We start from the raw sequence: 19662 nt of genomic DNA, 5'->3' as shown, positions 1-19662 counted from the left end.
CTCCACTTCGCTTTTACTGCTTACAGACTTGCTATCAGTAATGACCACGAGGACTTTACTAGCATCATTTCTTGAGTTGAGGAACATCTGCTTGCCTGTCTCCAAAGCCATTGCCAGAGATGCACGCGGAGTGTTCAGAGGTGCTCCCTGGACGTACCTTTTCAGGTCGCTGGCAGTAGGAGGGGTTTTCTGGAAGGGGATGTGAACCCTTGGGGTACTACCGTAGATCAGCAGGCTATAACGTATTTTGGTGGTGCCGTAGTTATCGATGATCTTGTCAATGACAGACTTCATCTTAGCGAAGTTTTCTGGAGCCCCAGATGCGGACGCGCTAATGGCGAAACCCAAGTCAATCTTTGGAATTCTCGGCCTCTCTATACATTGGACCAGAAAGTAACAATTCTCAATAATTTGCTGCAGGCGCGTACCCAGGGATTCGCTGAAGGAGAGAGGCGGGTCGCAGTCATAAGTATCATATTAAAAAGGATAGTATTTGACAATCCTTCAATAAGAAATTACCTACTTTTTAAGGGGTGAACTATTCGCGACGCACACAGACCATATTTGGACATGATCAAGTCATTGCGAAAGTTTTCTCGCGCACTTCTGAAGAGACAATACCGACTGGATCTTTATACTTACTGAGAAAGGATAAATAGATTCTTATGATCCACTTTGAAACCTTTCAAGTTTAAATGTGGCCACTGGCACTTTAAACTTTTTTAGATCACGACAAGAAAAAAATGGCAGCACTCTAGTTCGCGCGTGAAGAAAATTGAAGATTGACGGCTGTAGAAATGTATTGCTGATGTGGTTAAAAAGTTTTCCATAAATATGAAGTCCGATAATAGGCTTCTGATAGTATATAATATCGATAGGAGTGCTTCCGGGAAGAAAATAATAATATTCTAAAGGGTACCCACGATTTGCTATCTTGTCCATCACTACCCTCATGACGACTTCTGGATCAGTCGAGTCATTTACTCCGATTAAGTTGTCGTGGTCAGCGGTTATTGAAAGCAACTGTTCAATATTTGCTCCCGGGCCGAGAGAGACGGGAATAACAATAATCCCACGATCCTCCAGGGGCTTGGCTCTTTTACGGATCTCCTCTATGTCACTTGTAGATGTCTTATCCATGATCACCACGGCGACCTGTACGAGTAAGGGGGCGATAAGCTATAGACTAAGCCTTAGCTTATCCCTTTCTTTTCCAGGCAATTGGCAAATAAGAGTGGAGTTGTTTGTACATAATCAATTCTGTTTCGCAATGGTCCGTACAAGCCTAATTTTAAAAATGTCAGCGCAAATGACAGAAATTCTTACCCCTGGGTGTGGTCGAAGAAATTTATTAACCCTTAGAGATAGCAGAATAGGAAAAAAAACACCCCCTTAAACACCCCATAATGGATAGCAACTGGTCGAAATCTTATACCCCAAAAGATAGGCAATCAACCCCGTCTACTTTTCTGGAGAGTCCTCCCCTCGGGCAATTTTTACACAGATACAGTATTATATCGGCACCTTAAACCACTTTAGCCATTACATAACATACTCTTTTGGAAATCTACAATAAATTAACAAAGTATCTTCCCAAAAGGCTTCAAGGCAGGGAGCAGCTGAGCCCAAGAACATGGTACGAAAAAAGAAAAAAAAACGTTGTCTACCCAATTTCCAAAAGACAAACAAGGTCATTCGCTGCAATTTTTCCGAATCGAAATCCTGTCATTGCATAACTGTTAACCAGCTCTACTCCTATTTTGTTCATAAGTTATTGAAGGTTAACTAACATTACCCTATTAGGTATAATCTGGTAATAGTGCCTAGCAACTTTAGATTGAGAATCTTTGTTGGGGCTCTAAATAGTGTAAGCACTTGGATGACAGGAAGATATATTAGGAGTACTTTTGATTCAAGAATTCAAAAGAGCTTTGGATGACCTGTTAATGTGTATAAAATAGGCCTTACCTTAGTAACATTGGGCCTGCCCTGTTGACGGAAGAGCTCGATGGTTTTGTCGAGTGCTTTATCCAGAACGGCACCGTCCGTCCTTGGTATGCTGTCTACATAGCGCTTCAGAGCGTCCTCTGTCGGGAACCCACGGGAGAAGGGTAAGGACACCACAGGAGTGTTACCAAAGGTGATGATGCTATAACGAACCCGACCCATTCCGAGGGAGTCCACGGCGGACTTGATGACGTCGCGCATCTTGCGAAAGGTTGTGCTGGAGTCGACCGCTGTCGCACTAAGTACGAAGCTCAAGTCCATCTCAGGCACAGGAACGATATCTGCAGATGATTATGCTTTTTTAGGTTTATACAGCATATAAGCTTCTTTCATTAAAAAAACATTCATTAGGTTGATACGTACAAGATGTGTTTTACAGTAGAATTATCTGAGCAAAGTGTCTCACACAAAGCAAGAATACCGTATCTATGAACTTCCGTTTCAAATATTTGAACAGTTTCTTATTGGTTCAAGCTCTCCTGAAGGTTTGGCTAGCGCTTTGTACCTTTTAGGACCGTTTGCATGATAACATCCCTTAGATCTTTCGGTTTCTCGTCGCCAGTTGCACGAATAAGGTTGTGCTTGTTTGTAGTCAAAGACTCCATCTCCTTGTTGTCGGTGTCTGGCCCAATCAGCACCGGAATCACGCGGATCTTGAGCTGTTCCAGGGATTTGGCGGCTTCAGAGACGTCATTAATGTCACTAGACGACTCGCTGTCCATCACTACAACTAGTATCTGTACAAAGCATATGCGAAGTTATTTCTTGCTGCATCTCTGGGGTCAACTTATGTTGTTGTTTATTTACGACCACTTAATATCAACGAAATTAAATAACAGACCTGTCTAAATGATGTTTTCTTCATCTTTGTAGACAAATTTGCGGCACGAAGCGATGCTTTTTTTCGTGGTCACCTGCCCGCACTATACTCAGTCCATGCATCAGACTCCCCTAAACTTCCACACTTCTCTTAATGCAACAAATTAGGTTTATTTTTGGGGTCATTTTTTTCCGTACGAGTTTGGAGCTAGAACGAGCTGAATTTATCGCCACTCCATCTCTTTCCATCTTCAAGCTTATACCTTCCATTACACTTTTACAATAACTGTGCCGAATCTTACCTTCTTGACGTTCGAACGCTTCGGGGCGTTGTTAAATATAGTCTTCGCTTCCTTTAATGCCTCCTTCAAGTTCGGGGTTCCAAAAGAGGGTGGGAGCGACTCTATCAAGCGACGCAGATTGCCAAGATCAGGGAACTTTTGACCAAAGTTAAGGAATGTAGTCGGTGATGACCCGAAGATGATTAGGGAGTAGCTCAACCTCGTTGTACCGTATTTCGCGATTACTTGACCGACAACTTCCTTCATTAACTCGAATGTCTTGGCTTTATCCAACGATGATGCGCTGATTGCAAATCCAAGATCGATTGCTGGCATATATGCATTCTCTGTTCACAAATTAAATAGAATAAAAGTCAATAAAACAATGAGTAAGGCAAAGTCACAGTAACACATGCTGATAGCAACCCTACGTACCATCACGGATCTTATTCATCAGTTGTTCAGCAGTTTCTTTCGGCCAGTCTTTGTTGTCCGTAACGACATCGTCCGTGATAGGGGTTAAGTTATCAAGCTCGGCATGGTCCGTCGCATCTCCCAAAGCCACAGGGATAACCCTAATACCATTGCCCTCGAGGCTTGCTGCTGCTGTAAGAATCTCATTCGGAGAGTTTCCAGACTTTGAGTCCATCACTACCACTAACACCTTCCTAGCGCTCGGCCGAGCTTCCTCAAACAGACTTTGAGATGTTTGCAAGGCTAATTGTAAGTTAGGGGAAGCTCCCGATGCCTTTGGAATAAACTTGACTGATTGCTTCAGAAGGGAGTTGCTTGGAGGGTTGTTGTTGAACTTCATGCGGATTGATGGACGGTCGCCGAAGGTAAGCAGTCCGTAGCGCGTCTTGTATGAACCATACTTCTCAATCATCTCAGTTACCAGCTCTTTCATTTTTTCGAAGTTTGCACTGGACTGGAGGGAACTGGATCCCAATGCAAAGGCAAGGTCGACCTCAAACACTCTGGGTTTACCTAAAGTGAGGCAAATAACTTTAGTCGATATAACCATATACAAGCACATAACAACACACCAGAACCGACGACAAAGAAAATGGCAATTCTTTGAATTATTTAAATGAAAGCTAAAGAAAATATGAACAGAGTATTAAATGGAAACTACATAACCTTATTGCTTCTTCAATTGAAATAGACACTGGAATTGAAATCAATATTAGCGCCAATGCTAAGGGGGTATAAGGTATAACGACAAGTCTACGTACGTTCGAGTGCCAATGATTTGTCAAGGATTTGCTCTGCGACATCCATCGGATCCGAAGACTTGTTAGCGCTAATGATATTATCTTTATATGGTGTTATCAGGGCCATTTCGTCCTTACTACCACTCGGTTCAAATACCAGAGGGATGACCGTTACACTAGCTTTCTCTAGAGCAGTTGCTTTCTTTGGAAGCTCTCGAGGATCGCTAGTTGACTGCAAATGGATAATGGTTCAGTTAATAAGTATGAACTTGCCTACCACTATATCAAATGCCATTTGAAGCAGGTTAAACAAATAGGATAAGGGTGGCAAAGTAGTGAGGAAGAGCTAACAAGGATCCAGGACTGTGCATAATGACAGACTTACTTTTCCGTCGAGCATGACTACCAATACTTTCTTGGCGTCTGGTCTGCTCTCGCTCGTAAACAGTTGACGAGCCTGTTCCAAGGCCTTATCCAGGGATCTACCGCTATCTGAGGTTCTTGGTATGACATCAATGAACGAGCGTAGCTCCCTGTCACTACCAAGGTTACTGCTGAAGCTGATCGAGTAATAATAAAAAGACTTTACCAGAATCCCAATCAACGGACTCTTTAATATAGGCTACCATTCATACAACAATCCTACTACTTACAGACTCAAATAAAGGGTACATACAATGCCTTTTTTTCTGTGATGGCCATGACAGTATCTTTGCTTTTTTGAGTGGTTGACGTTCTACTTACCTTAATTTAACTCTAGGGTCATCCCCGAAGGTGATAAGAGAGTAGCGAATATTCTTGGTCCCGTATCTATTGATAAAGCTTTTGATCACATCCTTCATCTTCGCGTAAACATCTTTTGCATCTCTGCTGGTGGCACTGATCACGAATCCAAGATCCAAGACTGGCACATCTCGCTTATCTGAAAGAACAACTTATCGTGAATCAGTACCCATAGCAAGACACATTGTAGGCCTAATAAATTTGATGACTTCTATGCAGTGCCGTAACAAAACACTGAGAAAAAAGTAGTTAGTTTTAACATAGGACTTGTTACATCAGCAAGTGTTCAACTGAAACATTTGATGACCAATGTAACGCCAAACATTTTATGGCCAAGATAACCCAAAATCATTTTATGGCCAAGGTAACCCAAAATCATTAACGAAAAATCTTGATGCCAAGGTATCATAAAAGCATGTTATGGCCAAGATAATATCAAAGCATTTGATGGTCAAGGTAACAAAAGCATATGACGACCAAGTTATGCCAAAGCATTTGATGGCAAAGGTAACGCCAAATCATTTTATGGCCAAGGTAACGCCAAAGCATTTGATGGCCAAGGTAACGTCAAAGCACTTGATGACCAAAGTAACGAAAAATCTTTATGGTCAAGGTAACCCAAAATCATTTGATGGCCAAGGTAACGAAAAATCTTGATGGCCAAGGTAACATAAAAGCATTTAATGGCCAAGGTAACAAACAAGTTATGCCAAAGCATTTGATAACCAAGGTAACTCTTAGGCACGTCACAAAGACTGAAATTCAGCCTAGATCCAATTTACCAAGACTCCATAATTTACCTGTACGCGCCTTGTTGATAAGCTTGTTTACAAGTGTCTCAGAAGGCTGTGATGTATTAGTTACTATGACGTTTCCTTTGTCTGTTGTGATCGTGGTCAACTCATCTGGTACGGCTTTACTGCCAACAGCTACAGGAATAACCTAAAAACGATAAAAAAGCGTCGTCCATCATATTGCTGTTTTGTTGTTGTTGTCGTTGTTATTACTTGGAATCTGTTGTGTTGTGGAATGTCACGCATGCCAATAAGTGTCATGATCTTATTTTCCTTGAGTAGTGTGTAGTGTAGTGGCTGTGTGTGTTGTGTAATGGAATTTTACGCAATTCAATACGTGCCTTCAGCTTAGTTTTCTTAAGTGGTTGTGTAGTGTTGTGGTTCCGTATGTGTAATGTAGTATACACATGTTATTATATGCGCTATGAAGGAAGTAGTAACTATTGCCGTTGACCCATTAAAATAGAAATACGTGCCTTGATCTTTTTATTCTTGAGTGGTTTGGCCGCCTCCAGTAGCTCATCCGCAGAGTTGTCAGACTTTGCATCAATCATTACCACCAGCACTTTTTTAGCCATGGGACGTGAACTTGCACTCGCGAACATCAATACAGCCTTTTCCAGCACCTTGACAATATCCGGTTTGCCAGCGGTATTGTTTGCAGTAAGCATGCGCTCTCTCAGCACCTCGGTATTTGGAAAATATTCATCGAAGGTAAATTTCACGTCTGGGGCGGAGCCAAACACCACTAGCCCGTAGCGAATACTATGCATACCGTAAGTTTCTACAACAGATTGTAACGTGTCCTGCATGTGTTGGAACGTTTGATCGGCGTCGGGAGACGAGCTGCTGACAGCGAACAACAAGTCGAGCTTTGGAGCGTTAATAGAATCTGGATATAAAAATATTGTTTCACTTTCACGTTTCATAGGGCATTGTTTTAGAGACGGATACGGTGAGGGGGACTGAAAAATAAATAGGCCTGAACGATTTACGATTGTAGTAACAGCTGTTATGCTTTACAATAGCCCGTGTTATACTTTCAGAAAATTGACAATGCATAACCACTAATATTAAATGCTATTGATTATAAAACAAGTTAAAGAATAAATTAATAATCACCGTTAAATGCATTTTTTATTATTTTCTCTGCGATCTTCTTGGGTTGTGCCGTGTCTGTGATGTTGATAATGTCCTGCTTGTTTGGGATGATCTTACTCAAAGCCGACGGTTGTACCTCACTACCAAGCGCGACGATGATCACACGGACCCCATCGTCCTGCAGTGAACGGGTCACTGCCTTTATATCGGACACAGTGCTGTCCGACTTCTTGTCCGTAATTATGACCAAGACCTTTTTGGCTTTTGGACGTGCACCTTGGGCTGGATCAAATACCTTTCGTGCTTCCTGGTATATAAAAGGGTCGATTCAACCTTAATAACGATAACAATATTGACATTGAGGCCTACTTCAGAGGCAAGGCAAATAAACACCAGACATCAAAATCAAAATAGTGGCGCTTGCAGACTTTTCGCAGGTTCTGATTCATCTCGCCCCTTACGCTAAGTCAGCTACTGATTCACCAAGCTAAGCCAGGGGGTTATTTCTCAAAACTCCCGGAAATAACCGGGCCTGTTAGGGTACGGGAGAGTTTTCGGAATACTTTTCCGGGCAAGGAAGAGCGTTTCTCAAAGCAAGCGGTAGCGTCTTGTTTACGGGTTTCCGATAAGCAAATTATAATTTTCAGAGTTAATAAATAGATTGGCTAAATAATTATTTGATATCAATAAAAATCGTAGATTTGTCGACGAAAAACATTGTTTTGGGTATCAATTTTCGCATTAAAAGTAATTCCGGGTGACTTTCCGGGTTTATCGGGACTTTTGAGAAGAGACCCCCAGGTACTGATTCACCTCACCTCTGAGGCTGAACCAGGTACAAATTCACCACATCTCTAAAGCTATGCCAGCTACTGATTCACCTCACCTCTAAAGCTAAGTCCAGCGCGGATCCACCAGAGTCTTGCAGTATGTCAGAAATATATCTCTTGAGTAGGTCATCACCGGGGAAGGTATTTCTGAAGTTAAGTTCGACAGAAGGTGTATCTCCCACTTGTATCAGGCTGTACTTGATCTGACGAGATCCATACTCCTCGATGATGGCTTTTACAGTGTCTTTCATCTTTTCGAAGTTACTTGCAGAGTTTGTGGAGCGAGCGTTGATAACAAACGCCATGTCCACTTCCGGTACTGGTTTCATTTCTGTACAAATGAGTAAGACGTATGTGTCAACAAAAGCCTTATTTTAAAAAAATCTTATTAAAAATAAATATTTCTGAAGGCTCTTGACAAACCTGCAACAGACTTCTTAGCAATATTGTCTGCTATATCCTTAGGCGGTTTGTTTCCTTTGTCAGTGACGATGTTTCGCTTGTCACCTGTGATGCTTTCGAGTTCGTCTTTACTTGATTCACCGAACAGGACAGGAATGACACGTATTCCGCGACTCCAAAGCGATCTGAGTGACATTAACGAAGGCTAATTCAAGATTTTCACGCCATTATCAGATAAATGCCGATGCAACAAGGTGTCAAAAAATTATCTATTTAAATAGAAATCGAGTTAGAAACACATCCGGACGATTCCAAACCGTTGTTAAATTGAAACACGATCACCTCACCTTGCTCGTGCTTTAACTGTATCGATGTTTGAGCTCGAAGAACGGTCAATAAATACAACCAAAACCTTTCTAGCCTCAGGTCGTATGCTCTCCAAGAACAACTCCTCTGCCTTATAGAGGGCTGAAGATAAACTGCTCCCAACAGAGCGCGGAATGGTGCTCAACAATTCTCTTAACTGCTGGCCCGAGTAATTTTCAGTTAAACGAGCGTAAACTACAGGCAATTGGCCGAACACTACGAGACCATAGTGCACCCGCCCTGAACCGTACTGGTGTACTACTGCCTGAACGATGTCCTTGAAGCGTATGAAGTTCTTATCAGCATTCAAGGAATTGGCACTGAGCGCGAACACCATGTCGAGTTCCGGAACGCTTGGGAGATCTGGTGAGGCGAACACACAATGGTAAGAGAATGGTAAGCGACTCCGTTTGAAAGCAGTTCTAAGTTTGTTTCTAATGGTCAATAGTAATAGTTTGTTTGTCGCAAATAATAGCTGAAACATGCCTACCTTTCTTTGCCTTGTTGACAATCTGGTTGCCGATCTGTTTGGGATTATCGGTGTTATTGGCGGTGACGATATACCCCTTGTTTGGAGTCATCGCTTCTTGTTCATCTGTGTCTTTGAATCTACCTAGCAGTACGGGTATGACTTTGATACCAGCCCCTTCCAAGTCTTTAGCAGCACCCCTGATGTCAGCCATGCTGCAAATAAAACAAATAACATATTACACCTATTTCAAAATATGTTTTCAGTGCAAATGGCAAATGCCAATTGTCAAATGGCAGCTCTACCATCAAGAAATACCATGGAACTCAATGTAGATACCAATGTAGATAACTTCTGCAATTATATTACTTATCGTCTTTATTCTTACAAATATTATACCTATAAGCAGTGAATGGTCTTAAATCACCCCAATCGCCATTCGCCATTTGCACTGTATATGCGTGGGTAGCAGTGCCTAGTTGGGCTTATCTTATGATTGGTTGGCGGCTGCCCTGGTTTTAATCTTCAGGAGAGCAGGGAGATAACCATAAATAAACCAATGTTGAAACCGACAGACGAAGAATGTCGTGTCGTTTAAGAGTAATACAAGTTAAAATTGATAATACCAACGCACAGTAACATGGTCGACTTGCTAGATTGCCCAGACTTTGATATCATCGCTCGAAGTCTTTCTCTTAGAAAATGTACAGTACCTATTCTTTGAGCTTTTGTCCATGACAACCACCAGTATTTTACGAGCGCCTTGCACATCAGCATTCGTGAAGAGCCGATTGGCCTCGGCCATGACCTCAACAACATCCGGGTCTCCCTTCGGCATCGCCCATGTCGTCATTAACCCCTTTAAAGTATTAGCATCGTACATCCGCTGACCGAAGCTGAGTTTAGTTGAAGGTGTTTCACCAAATAGAATGACAGAGTATCGTAGTTGGTTGTGTTTCTTAACTATTTGGGTAACCACGTCAATAGCCTGACTCCGTGCTTTGCCTCTGCTGCTTATAGCGAACACGATATTCATCTTCGGGACAGGTTCTAAAAAAACATACATAAAGGTAAAAACGGAAAAAATGTGGCTTGGAAAAATACTTTATGTTCGTAGACAACATCGGGATGCAATTGCAATCCAAAAGAGACGTATAATGCCACCAAAAAGGCACATGTGACAAGCCTGAGTATGGGTCACTTTCACTAAAAAATCTTGATTAGCAAAAATGTCACGTTTCAGAACGTCTAGGACGGAAAGGATTTCTCACCTGTTTGTACTTGCTTGACGATCTCGCCACCGGCTTTACTCGAGCTGTCATTTATCCCGACACTTATTACCGCATCTGGGACAGGTGCGACACTCTTGAGCTCGTTCTCGTTGCCTTGGCCACCAAGGGCGACACTGATTAATCTGATGTTGTCCTGAATAAGACCGCTCACTGCCGCCTTCACGTCCATCAGGCTGCTATCGGACTCGCGATCCGATATAACCACCATGACTCTAGCAGCCTTTTCTCGTGATCCAGCTTCTTTAGAGAAGAGATCTCTAGCAGACATCAATGCCTTGTACAAATCGGCCGCACCGGACGGCTTTGACACGCTGTTCCTGATAAACTGCCTCAACTCAGAATCGCTGTAACAATGGAAGAACAGAAACAATCTTACTGGATGCAATAATATATCTACAGCTGCATGTTGATATATTGTGTCATTTCCCTTGTTAATAAATAGTTTTAGTAGTAGTAGCAGCAAAAGACTTTTAGATTTCTTTAGCGGAGCCAGCGTGGGGCACGCGGACCTCCATAGGTAAAATCCATCTATAAGTCCATCTTTCTAGATATTTTGTGGCATCGTCTGTTCCAATATAACCGTACCTTGGGAATTTCTTGGAGTCTTTAAACTGGACATGGGTAACGGGCCGATCTCCGTAGGTGACCAAAGAGTACAGCGTATCGCCAATGCTGTAGTTTGAGATCACCAACCCAATGATTTGCTTGATTTTGGAAAAGGTCTGCTGTGCATCCGGACCAGCAGCGCTGATAACAAACGCTAAGTCTGTCTCTTGTACTTTGGACTCAGCTTAAATTATAATTTAAAGCAGGTGAGAAAGATACAAGAATTAAAAAAGGGGGTTGGAGACAATATCTATTTCACTCCACGCATACAGTCTTAACGATTAGTAAAATGAACCAAATAAGAAAATTTGTTTTTCTATACGAATACATACCCTCTCACTTATAGCTTTCTAAATTATTTGACTTAAACAGAAACTGACTGACATCAGCGACGAACGCATTTACTCACCTGATAACCTGTCCATGATCTGCTGTCCCAGTTCACTCGGATCGACCGTCGTCTTTGACACTATCAGGTAACGGTCGTCGCTTGTAGCAACCCGAAGCTGAGCGGGGTCACTCTCATCGCCAAATGCTACTGGTATTATGGTGACATTCATCTGATCCAGTGGATTTCTTGCAGTCTCGATCTCGTCGGGAAGACTTTCTGACTGACCGTCAGTCATGATGACCAGGACGTGTTGAGCGTCTGGCCGTCCTTGCTGGACAAACACCTTGCGTGCCTCTTCCAACGACCTGAAAATAGGTTTAAATTTCATGACACTGTATGAGTGTAGTTATTGCTTTTACGATATGACGATGGCGTAAAAGAAGAAAAGGAGGAGGAAGAGAAAGAGGAGGGGGGAGGAATAGAAGAAGAAGGGGAAGGAGGAGGAGGAGGAGAAGGAAAAGGAGAAGGAGGAGACGATGGACAAAAAAGGATGAGCCGACGGTGGTAGTAGTAATGGTGATAGAAAAAGATGATGATGTTACCTATGCAAAGACGAGCCTTGTTTTTCACGATTTATGCTGTCTAAATATCGCTTGATGTCGGAGTCACTGCGATATTCTTTTTCGAATCCCATCTTTATGACAGGGACTCCGCCAAACACTATCACTCCATATCGTATGGAAGTACTTCCGTAACGGTCAATGATGGATTTGATAGTATTTTTCATGCGAGCTAAGTTGGAGACCGGGTCTCCTGACCCCGCACTTAAAGCAAACAGCATGTCTGTTTTTGCTACCTTGGCCGTATCTGCAACGAACGTACATTAGCGTTAGGTTGTCAAATAACATATAATTATAATCAGGTACCCTCTAAATGAATACCATAGCTGCCTTGATATAGACATATGTTTTTATTATAAAGAAAACGTTCCTCTAGATATAGGAATTAACAGATATCGTGTAAATAAAGCTAGCGTCGAAGTGAGGATAAGTTGAGGTTTTCTCACCTTTGAGCACTTTCTTCATTATCTTTTCCCCAAGAGCAGATGGCTTCTCCGTCACAAGTCCTGTCACGAGATTATGCTTGTTGTTGACTTTTTTCAAGATCTCGTCTATATCCACACCCTTGCCGATGACAACAGGGACCACCTTGATATTCTCCTTGTCCATCGGTACGAGGGCAGCCTGCGTATCCCTTGGGGCGTCACTGGGGACTCTGTCCACTATCACCACAACGACTTTTTTGGTGTTAGGCCGAGGCGGAGCTCGCTCGAACACTTTCCTTACTTCACTTAAGGCATTCTTCAAATTCGGCTCACCATTTGTGGGTGATGGTAGTATTTTAATGTAATCAAGGAATTTTTGCTTGGACTGGAACGTGTCTCCGAAGTACAATACAGTTGCAGGATTGCGTCCAAAGGTCACGATGGCATAGCGCAACCTGCTCGTGTCATATTTGGAGATAATCTCGCTAATAGTCATCTTCATTCTGTCAAATGTCCTTTCTGCATTATTGGCGGATACGCTGATGGCAAATGCGACATCGACTTGCGGAATAGGTGGGCGTGCTACAAGAACACATAAAATATGTTTAGAACAATCGCAGAAAAGTTTCAACTTTTTAAAACCGAACATTGACTACTGTCGGCAACCTCCAAAAAGCGGCACAACAGCACTATTAACACATAAAAATTTTATGCAAAATAATTGAAGGCAAACCGACCATTGATTTTACAACAAATTTGTCAACATTTTACCGTGTTCTTGCCCTCTTACCAGTCAAAACTCTGTCCATCACCTTCTCTGCTATACGTCGAGCGCTGTCTGTCATGTTTGTTGGTATTGCGTCCCCGGCTCCGTCAATGTACCCCAGAATCGCAGATATGATGTTGACACTCGCATTCTCAAGAGCCTGTCTCGAGGACTGGATGACATCTTTAGGTAAACCTGAATAGAGTAGTTAGTTTTACATTAATTATTCAGTTGTTGAGGATAAGTGTCGTGGATAAAGAGGATCGTCCACAGCCTGGTAGGCAAAAGAAAACAGTAAATATAACTTTAAACGCACTATTATTGATACTATAATACTATTATTTGAACTATTATACGCACTATTATACCCCGTGATGCAGACCCATGTTTGACGAGTGAAACGAGTATCTCCCTCGCTTTACAAGTTAAAAGATACCACAAATTTGTAATAATCAAATGCGAGTTATTTATCGAAGGTGACTTACGCGAGCTGTGGTCGGTTATCAGAACCAATGTTTTACTCGCGCCAGGCCTCTTGGCGCTTGCAGCACCGAAGACATCGCTTGCGAGCTCCAGTGCCTTATCCAGGGAATCGCCGTCATCATTTGGCCGTATTCCGCTAATCTTTTTCTTGACCTGGTCGTCGCTCAAAGAAGCATCAAATCTCAGCTTCACCTCAGCACGGGAGCCGAACACGATTACATAGAAGTGGATTCTCTCCTGACCGTATTGCTGCACCGATTGCTTGATGATGTCTAGCATCTTTGGGAAGTTAGCAACTGGATTTGCTACAGAGCTGATAGCGAATACCAAGTCGAGCTCAGAAATAGGAGGCAAAACTAGAAAAAAAAACAATACTACATTGATTTTACGAATGGTAAATATATAGTTTTTAAAATAAAAAAGTGGAGTAGCTAATCACTCTCATCGCAGCTAGATGCTCAATTACGAGAGCGCAGATTTAGATGTGGTCGAGTTGAAGGTATAGAAAGCAACTAAGGCAGTCGCCATTCAACTCATGTCTGACCACGGATCACAGCTAAGATCGAAACTGTTGGTTTTGTAGAGGGAGGAAAGCCGAAGAACCCAGAAAAAAACCCTTGGAGTAAAGGCGAGACCAACTAACTTAACTCACGTCGGAACGCGGGAATCGAATCCAGAACCCAGTGGTGAGTGTCAAAGGCACCACAGAGCGACTCTATGCCAACTGCGCCACCTAGGCTCCCAGCTATGGCATTTTCGGATATAAATACTTCCGGTCCAGTGCCACAGAAATCGAAGTGTCGGGGCAGCACGTGCTAAGCGCGTGCCAGGGGTTACAATCCGGTCAACGGTTATATGTCATGTGCTTCATGCCTGTCTTAATAGTACAATATAACGAGAACTTCCCCCCACCCTAACCCCCTCGCGGTATTTACCTTTGACGGCTTTCCTGACAATCTTCTCGGCGGTAGTGTCAGGTGACTCGAGAGGCATTCGAGCGATGAGATTTTGCTTATTGGGAGTGGTTTTGCCCAGCTCAGACTTATCGGAATAACCTTCGAATGCGACGGGGATTACTTTTATACCCGCTACTTCCAGATCAAGGGCCGCTCGCTTCACCTCTGATACGCTACTACTCGACCTTCGATCCATTATTACAACAGCAACCTGTAAATTGAAAACCGGGTATCTGAAAAAAAACCCTGTGAAAACATTGAATGTGCCTGCCGTGGTCTAGACCATTGCAAAGGATTGTATTGTAAGTAAAAAATCACGAGATCTGCTCATGTTTCGCGAATTGAAAAGTGCAAACTAGGTTCTATGCATCTCATTATTATCTTTGCTTACCTTTCTAGTTTCCTGCCCTTCAGATGCAAACACGCTCTTCAATTCTCGGAGGCCCTTTGCAAGAGAGTACCCGAAAGTCCACTGAACCCCGTCGATAGCCCTCATGAGCGCATCATCATCTGGGAAGGTCTTGCTGAAAGCTATTTGGACAGCGGGGTCACTGCCCATCGCCACTACACTATAGCTAATGTTAAACGATCCATATCGGCTAACAATGGACTTGACCACCTCTTTCATTTTCTGGAAGTTCTCAACCGCTTTGATAGCCCCTGCGCTGATAGCTATTGCGAGTTGGAGCTTAGGAACACGGAGTCTGTCTATTGGAGAGTATGACAACAGAATCATCATTATCATCATGTTTGTTGTATTATTTTAACACGACGAACAGCAAGGAACATGAGAAGCATCAGGCTTGAGGGGCATCAAGGACGACGGTAAAATTTGAAACAATGACAATCCATAATTCATAACATTAAAAAATGTCGATAAACCACTCCTTTGTCATTGTTTATGCATGAAAATACAACGGTTTATTTGCAAGAAACTTCAAAAAAAACAATCTACAACTGAAGTCTGATACGTTATTGACAGTATTTGCTTGTAAATATATTGGGTACTCGCTTGAATAAGCCGATGGAAATGGATGGCTTGTGTGACTCGGCATTGAGCGGGAGGATACAATGACGACGTGATTGGCCTTCTTTAAAAAAACAATGAAAAGATAATTACTTTCCAAGAAGCTTGGGACACTCACCTCTGCGTAAAGCATTTCTCACAGCTGTCGCAATTTGTTCTGTAGAGGCTCCAGGGCTCACACGTAGAAGATCTTTCTTTACGGGCGTTATCTTGGCCAACTCATTAGTGTTTGCATCGGGACCAAGTGGGACAGTAATAATTCTTATTTCTGCACGGTCAAGTGGAATAGCAGCCGCCTTGAGCTCGCTTGGGAGGTTGCTATAACACCATCAAATAACCGTATTCAATAACTCATTATTCACTCAGCTGAACCGTAGAAGTGGTGGGGCACTGGGGGGCATGTGCCCACCAATATTTTTTTAAAAATATAAGGAAATGACCAGTAGGCGCTTGGATGTGTCCCCCAATATTTTCTTAATGTTTCTGTATCTCCCCCCCCCCCCCCCCGATTCTTATCTCGCGTATGAGGAATAACTTTAACGGTCAAAAATCAGAGATCCAATGTAGGCCCACACGTTTTTGTGTGCTCAACTGTTTTAACAAAAAGAGTTAGCCTTTACCTTGACTGTTGATTGGTCAAGATCACCATGACTTTCTTCGCGCCTGCTCTGCCGTTTTCAAGACTCCGCCTAGCCATGGTCAAGGTCTTGACTATGTCAGGTCTACCGGACGCTCTACGAAGAGAAGCTACCAGCTCGTCGATATTCCAGCCGCCCGGTCCTCGCCTCATGGTGAACACTTTGGGGTTTGCTTCCATGATGACTCCAGTATAGCGGAGGTTTTCGCTGCCCTTTTGGTTCATAAGGTTCTTTAGCATGTCTCGTATCCTGCTATAATCTTTGTCTGAACCGGATGATGGAGGACTGATACATAACGCGATGTCGCTTTTGGGGATGTTTCTGGTGGCTAGAGACAAAATCAACAAGTGATATCGAGAATAAGTAATTCACAGCATCTGGGTGCCCTCGAGAATAGGCCTAAGGCATTAGTAGCGAGAAAATGACCTAAGGTTTTATCACTATAAGTATTATAGCGACATAATTATAGTGTAGGACTATTGAGTATTTTTCAAATAAAAATACATCTTAAGCACTGGCAATGAACCACTAGCACTCTGCACTGGCATTGTTACCGTTGATACGACGTGCGATCTGCTCCGCCACATCCCCAGGTGTGCGACCGTCAGCAGATATCACGTGATTGTCGTCAGGGGCGACGATCTTCAGCTCCTCAAGATCAACGCTATCGTCCACACCGACATAGAGCACCTGTATCCCATCATCCTCAACGCCTTCCATGGCAATGATGACGTCATCCACGCCATCCTCGTGGTTGCTATCCGTCATGATGATCAGGGTTTTCTTGGTGTTCGGCCTCGATGACGTTGCCTTTGCAACAAACAATACTCACGTTAACAGGCACAGAGAGGTATTACGGAAAAAATAAAAATATACAGTCGTTTTACAAAAGGTTGTCATAAACCGGCTTTGCGACTACGCGGCAAGCCCGCATGTAAGCATGGGTAAAACCACTGAAGCATGGGTAAAAGACACTGAAGCGCTTAGCTGCATATATTAGCCACTGCATAACTTCATACTTAGACGGTGTAGCGGTGGCTAATATATGCAGCTAGGCGCTTCAGTGGTTTTTACCCATGCTTACATGCGGGCTTGCCGCGTAGTCGCAAAGCCGGTTTATGACAACCTTTTGTCAAACGACTGTATATTCACATGTTTCTATGTTTCGCATTATGCCTAAAAAATCTCAATTGCAAAATTGATCACTTAGCATCATTTTACCGATATTTATTAACTAGCTATTAAGGCGGCATAAGCACCACACATGAGTTACACTCTCCGTGATACAAACTTCAATTCGAAATATAATTACTTGCTTTCAACGTATTTGAGTTCAAGATCCCACGGTAGCTTCCGAGGGTCCTTTGCACCAAAGACAGCTCCCAATCAGAAGAACATCCATAACAACATACCTCCTTAAAACTTTGTTTTATCCTATTTAGTGCACTGACTATTGAGGTCCCTTCAGGATTTTTGGTGATTCTGTCGATCAATCGCTTTAGCTCTGTAGCAAGTGTCGGTAGACCCGCCCTTAGCTCTGCACCCTTGCTGTTCTGTACCACAGTCTTTGCAGTTTGTCCGAAGGTGACTATAGTGTAATGGACGCCTTCCGTGCCGTAGATGTCAAGGACAGCTTTAATGATATTTTTCATTTTTGCGAAGTTGGCATCGGAATCCGCTGAGGAAGCACTAATGGCGAAACCGATGTCCAGAGAAGGCTTTGGCTGGGATTCTTCTGCAACAAAGATGTATTTGGTTAGAGAAGACCTTTGATGTTAAAGCCGCATTGGTCCGACGGAAACCTCAACCGTTAAAAGACAAAAGAATCTACTAGAATCCGAGATATTTAACAGGCCATCCGCTCTAAATTATCAATCACGTCCTCAAAGAAACTTCCAATAGACACACTGCTTTCAATATTTTGAAATATTTTTCACTTTTTCCGTTAAAAATCATCGGAGATTGTTATGTAATCCACCGAAAGTAAACTGGTGACAATGTGGCTTTAACCGCATGTTATTTTTGGACGAGTTGTGGTTACTTGACACGGGTAATGAGAACATCACTACGCAATTACGTAGCAACAAGAATCATGCATTGTTGCAATCATGCATCGAGTACGTCTTACTTAGGTGTCATGGCGTGAGTACTTACCCTTGACTGCTTCGCCAATCTGTTTGTACAGTTTATCGGTAACGTGATCAGGTGGGTCTGTAACCGACACTTCGATGTTCTTTGTATCACCACTAACAGGTTTGACGTCCTGAGGGCCAATTTCGCTTCCGACAAGCAAGGGAATGATCTTAACTCCCATACTATTCAACTCGTCGCTCTTTGATCTAATTGATGCTTCATCAGTCGTCGGTTTCTGGTCCAGCGTAAAAATAAGAATCTTTTTGGCACCTTTTCGATTGGTGTTAGAAAACTGCCTACAAAATTAAAGAGTAAAAAAGTAGAGTTAGACAAGTTAATTTACTTGGTTAATCGGCCAATATATTCATAGCAGACAGGCCAATTGGAACTTTGTCGATATCATAAATATGAAATGTCAATGGCATATTAAAGTGCCTTTGTCAGGCACACCTTTGTTATTGTTTTGATTTACTATTGGAAGGCACATAATGTGTTAACCTAAAAATAACTAACTAGAAACAAAGTTTAATTCTTTATTAACAAAATTTAATCGAAAATATCGCATTGGCTTCCCCAAATTAGCCGATGGAAATGGATGCTTTTCACTTGGTACTTTGCTAGGATGTCAAAATGGCGGCTGTCAGGCTGTTTAAGGTTAATTGACGCTATCTGACACAAAACTTTCAGCTCGGTCAAGCAAGCTGGAATCTTTTAACCTTGCTTGGCAAGCGCAGTGGAATCCCTTGTGGCACCGTCTAAGGACAAGTCAACTAACCTCTTGGCTCGATCAAGTGCCAGGCCCAGACGTGGCCCGCCGTCCTTGCGCTCAAGATTTGAGATGGCCTTCATGAGGTCCGAGGCTGAGTTAAACTGATCGCCAAAGTCAACTGCAGTAGATACCGTGTTTCCAAACACGATGACGCCATAACGCACGCTTCCTATTCCGTACCGCGCGACAAGCCCTTTGACAGCTTCCTGCAGCATTCTGAAGGACTGGTCGCGCTGCTGACCCGTGGCACTCAGGGCGAAAACAATGTCAGCATCACGGACTGGAGATACCTCTATATAAGGAAAAGACATGACACAAGACCTTGTTTTGTATTATGCCATCACGACATTCAAACTGCCAATACGTTTAATGTGCTTGGATGAAACATTGTCCGAAATCCTCAAACATCACAAAAATGTTATCCCGGTGGTATAGAGTACAGAAAAACTTGCGTATAAATGCCTAAGATCGTTAACCTAAGACCTTTTAGATGTTGCTAGCATTAAATTCCCCATTTGAGCACCCTCCAAATGGGCCAGTCTTAACTATG

At 42.8% G+C, this 19662-nt stretch overlaps 1 protein-coding gene across 1 annotated transcript in view; it reads right to left on the bottom strand.

The window, feature by feature from the left end:
* The window catches only part of LOC5512095, a 121016-nt gene that overhangs the window by 48087 nt on the left and 53267 nt on the right, over positions 1-19662 (bottom strand). Inside the window, exons 70-101 of the mRNA XM_048725831.1 lie at positions 19119-19404; positions 18365-18639; positions 17623-17945; positions 16765-17020; positions 16193-16538; positions 15691-15890; positions 14937-15253; positions 14525-14756; positions 13592-13945; positions 13131-13301; positions 12362-12922; positions 11898-12162; positions 11374-11660; positions 10944-11148; positions 10338-10702; positions 9780-10116; positions 9088-9281; positions 8579-8960; positions 8253-8416; positions 7886-8160; positions 7021-7306; positions 6375-6790; positions 5905-6046; positions 5066-5243; positions 4707-4881; positions 4343-4553; positions 3543-4094; positions 3129-3454; positions 2513-2744; positions 1969-2288; positions 924-1155; positions 1-374 (exon numbers count right to left, since the gene is read on the bottom strand). Of these exons, the coding sequence (XP_048581788.1) occupies positions 1-374; positions 924-1155; positions 1969-2288; positions 2513-2744; positions 3129-3454; positions 3543-4094; positions 4343-4553; positions 4707-4881; positions 5066-5243; positions 5905-6046; positions 6375-6790; positions 7021-7306; positions 7886-8160; positions 8253-8416; positions 8579-8960; positions 9088-9281; positions 9780-10116; positions 10338-10702; positions 10944-11148; positions 11374-11660; positions 11898-12162; positions 12362-12922; positions 13131-13301; positions 13592-13945; positions 14525-14756; positions 14937-15253; positions 15691-15890; positions 16193-16538; positions 16765-17020; positions 17623-17945; positions 18365-18639; positions 19119-19404 (9239 nt within the window). The remainder of the gene's footprint in view (positions 375-923; positions 1156-1968; positions 2289-2512; positions 2745-3128; positions 3455-3542; positions 4095-4342; positions 4554-4706; positions 4882-5065; positions 5244-5904; positions 6047-6374; positions 6791-7020; positions 7307-7885; positions 8161-8252; positions 8417-8578; positions 8961-9087; positions 9282-9779; positions 10117-10337; positions 10703-10943; positions 11149-11373; positions 11661-11897; positions 12163-12361; positions 12923-13130; positions 13302-13591; positions 13946-14524; positions 14757-14936; positions 15254-15690; positions 15891-16192; positions 16539-16764; positions 17021-17622; positions 17946-18364; positions 18640-19118; positions 19405-19662) is intronic.

The sequence above is a fragment of the Nematostella vectensis genome, chromosome 3 (genome assembly GCF_932526225.1).
Source record: "Nematostella vectensis chromosome 3, jaNemVect1.1, whole genome shotgun sequence".
Taxonomy (NCBI): domain Eukaryota; kingdom Metazoa; phylum Cnidaria; class Anthozoa; order Actiniaria; family Edwardsiidae; genus Nematostella; species Nematostella vectensis.
The sequence above is the reverse complement of the archived record's forward strand: the minus strand, read 5'-3'. Positions and strand labels throughout refer to the sequence as shown.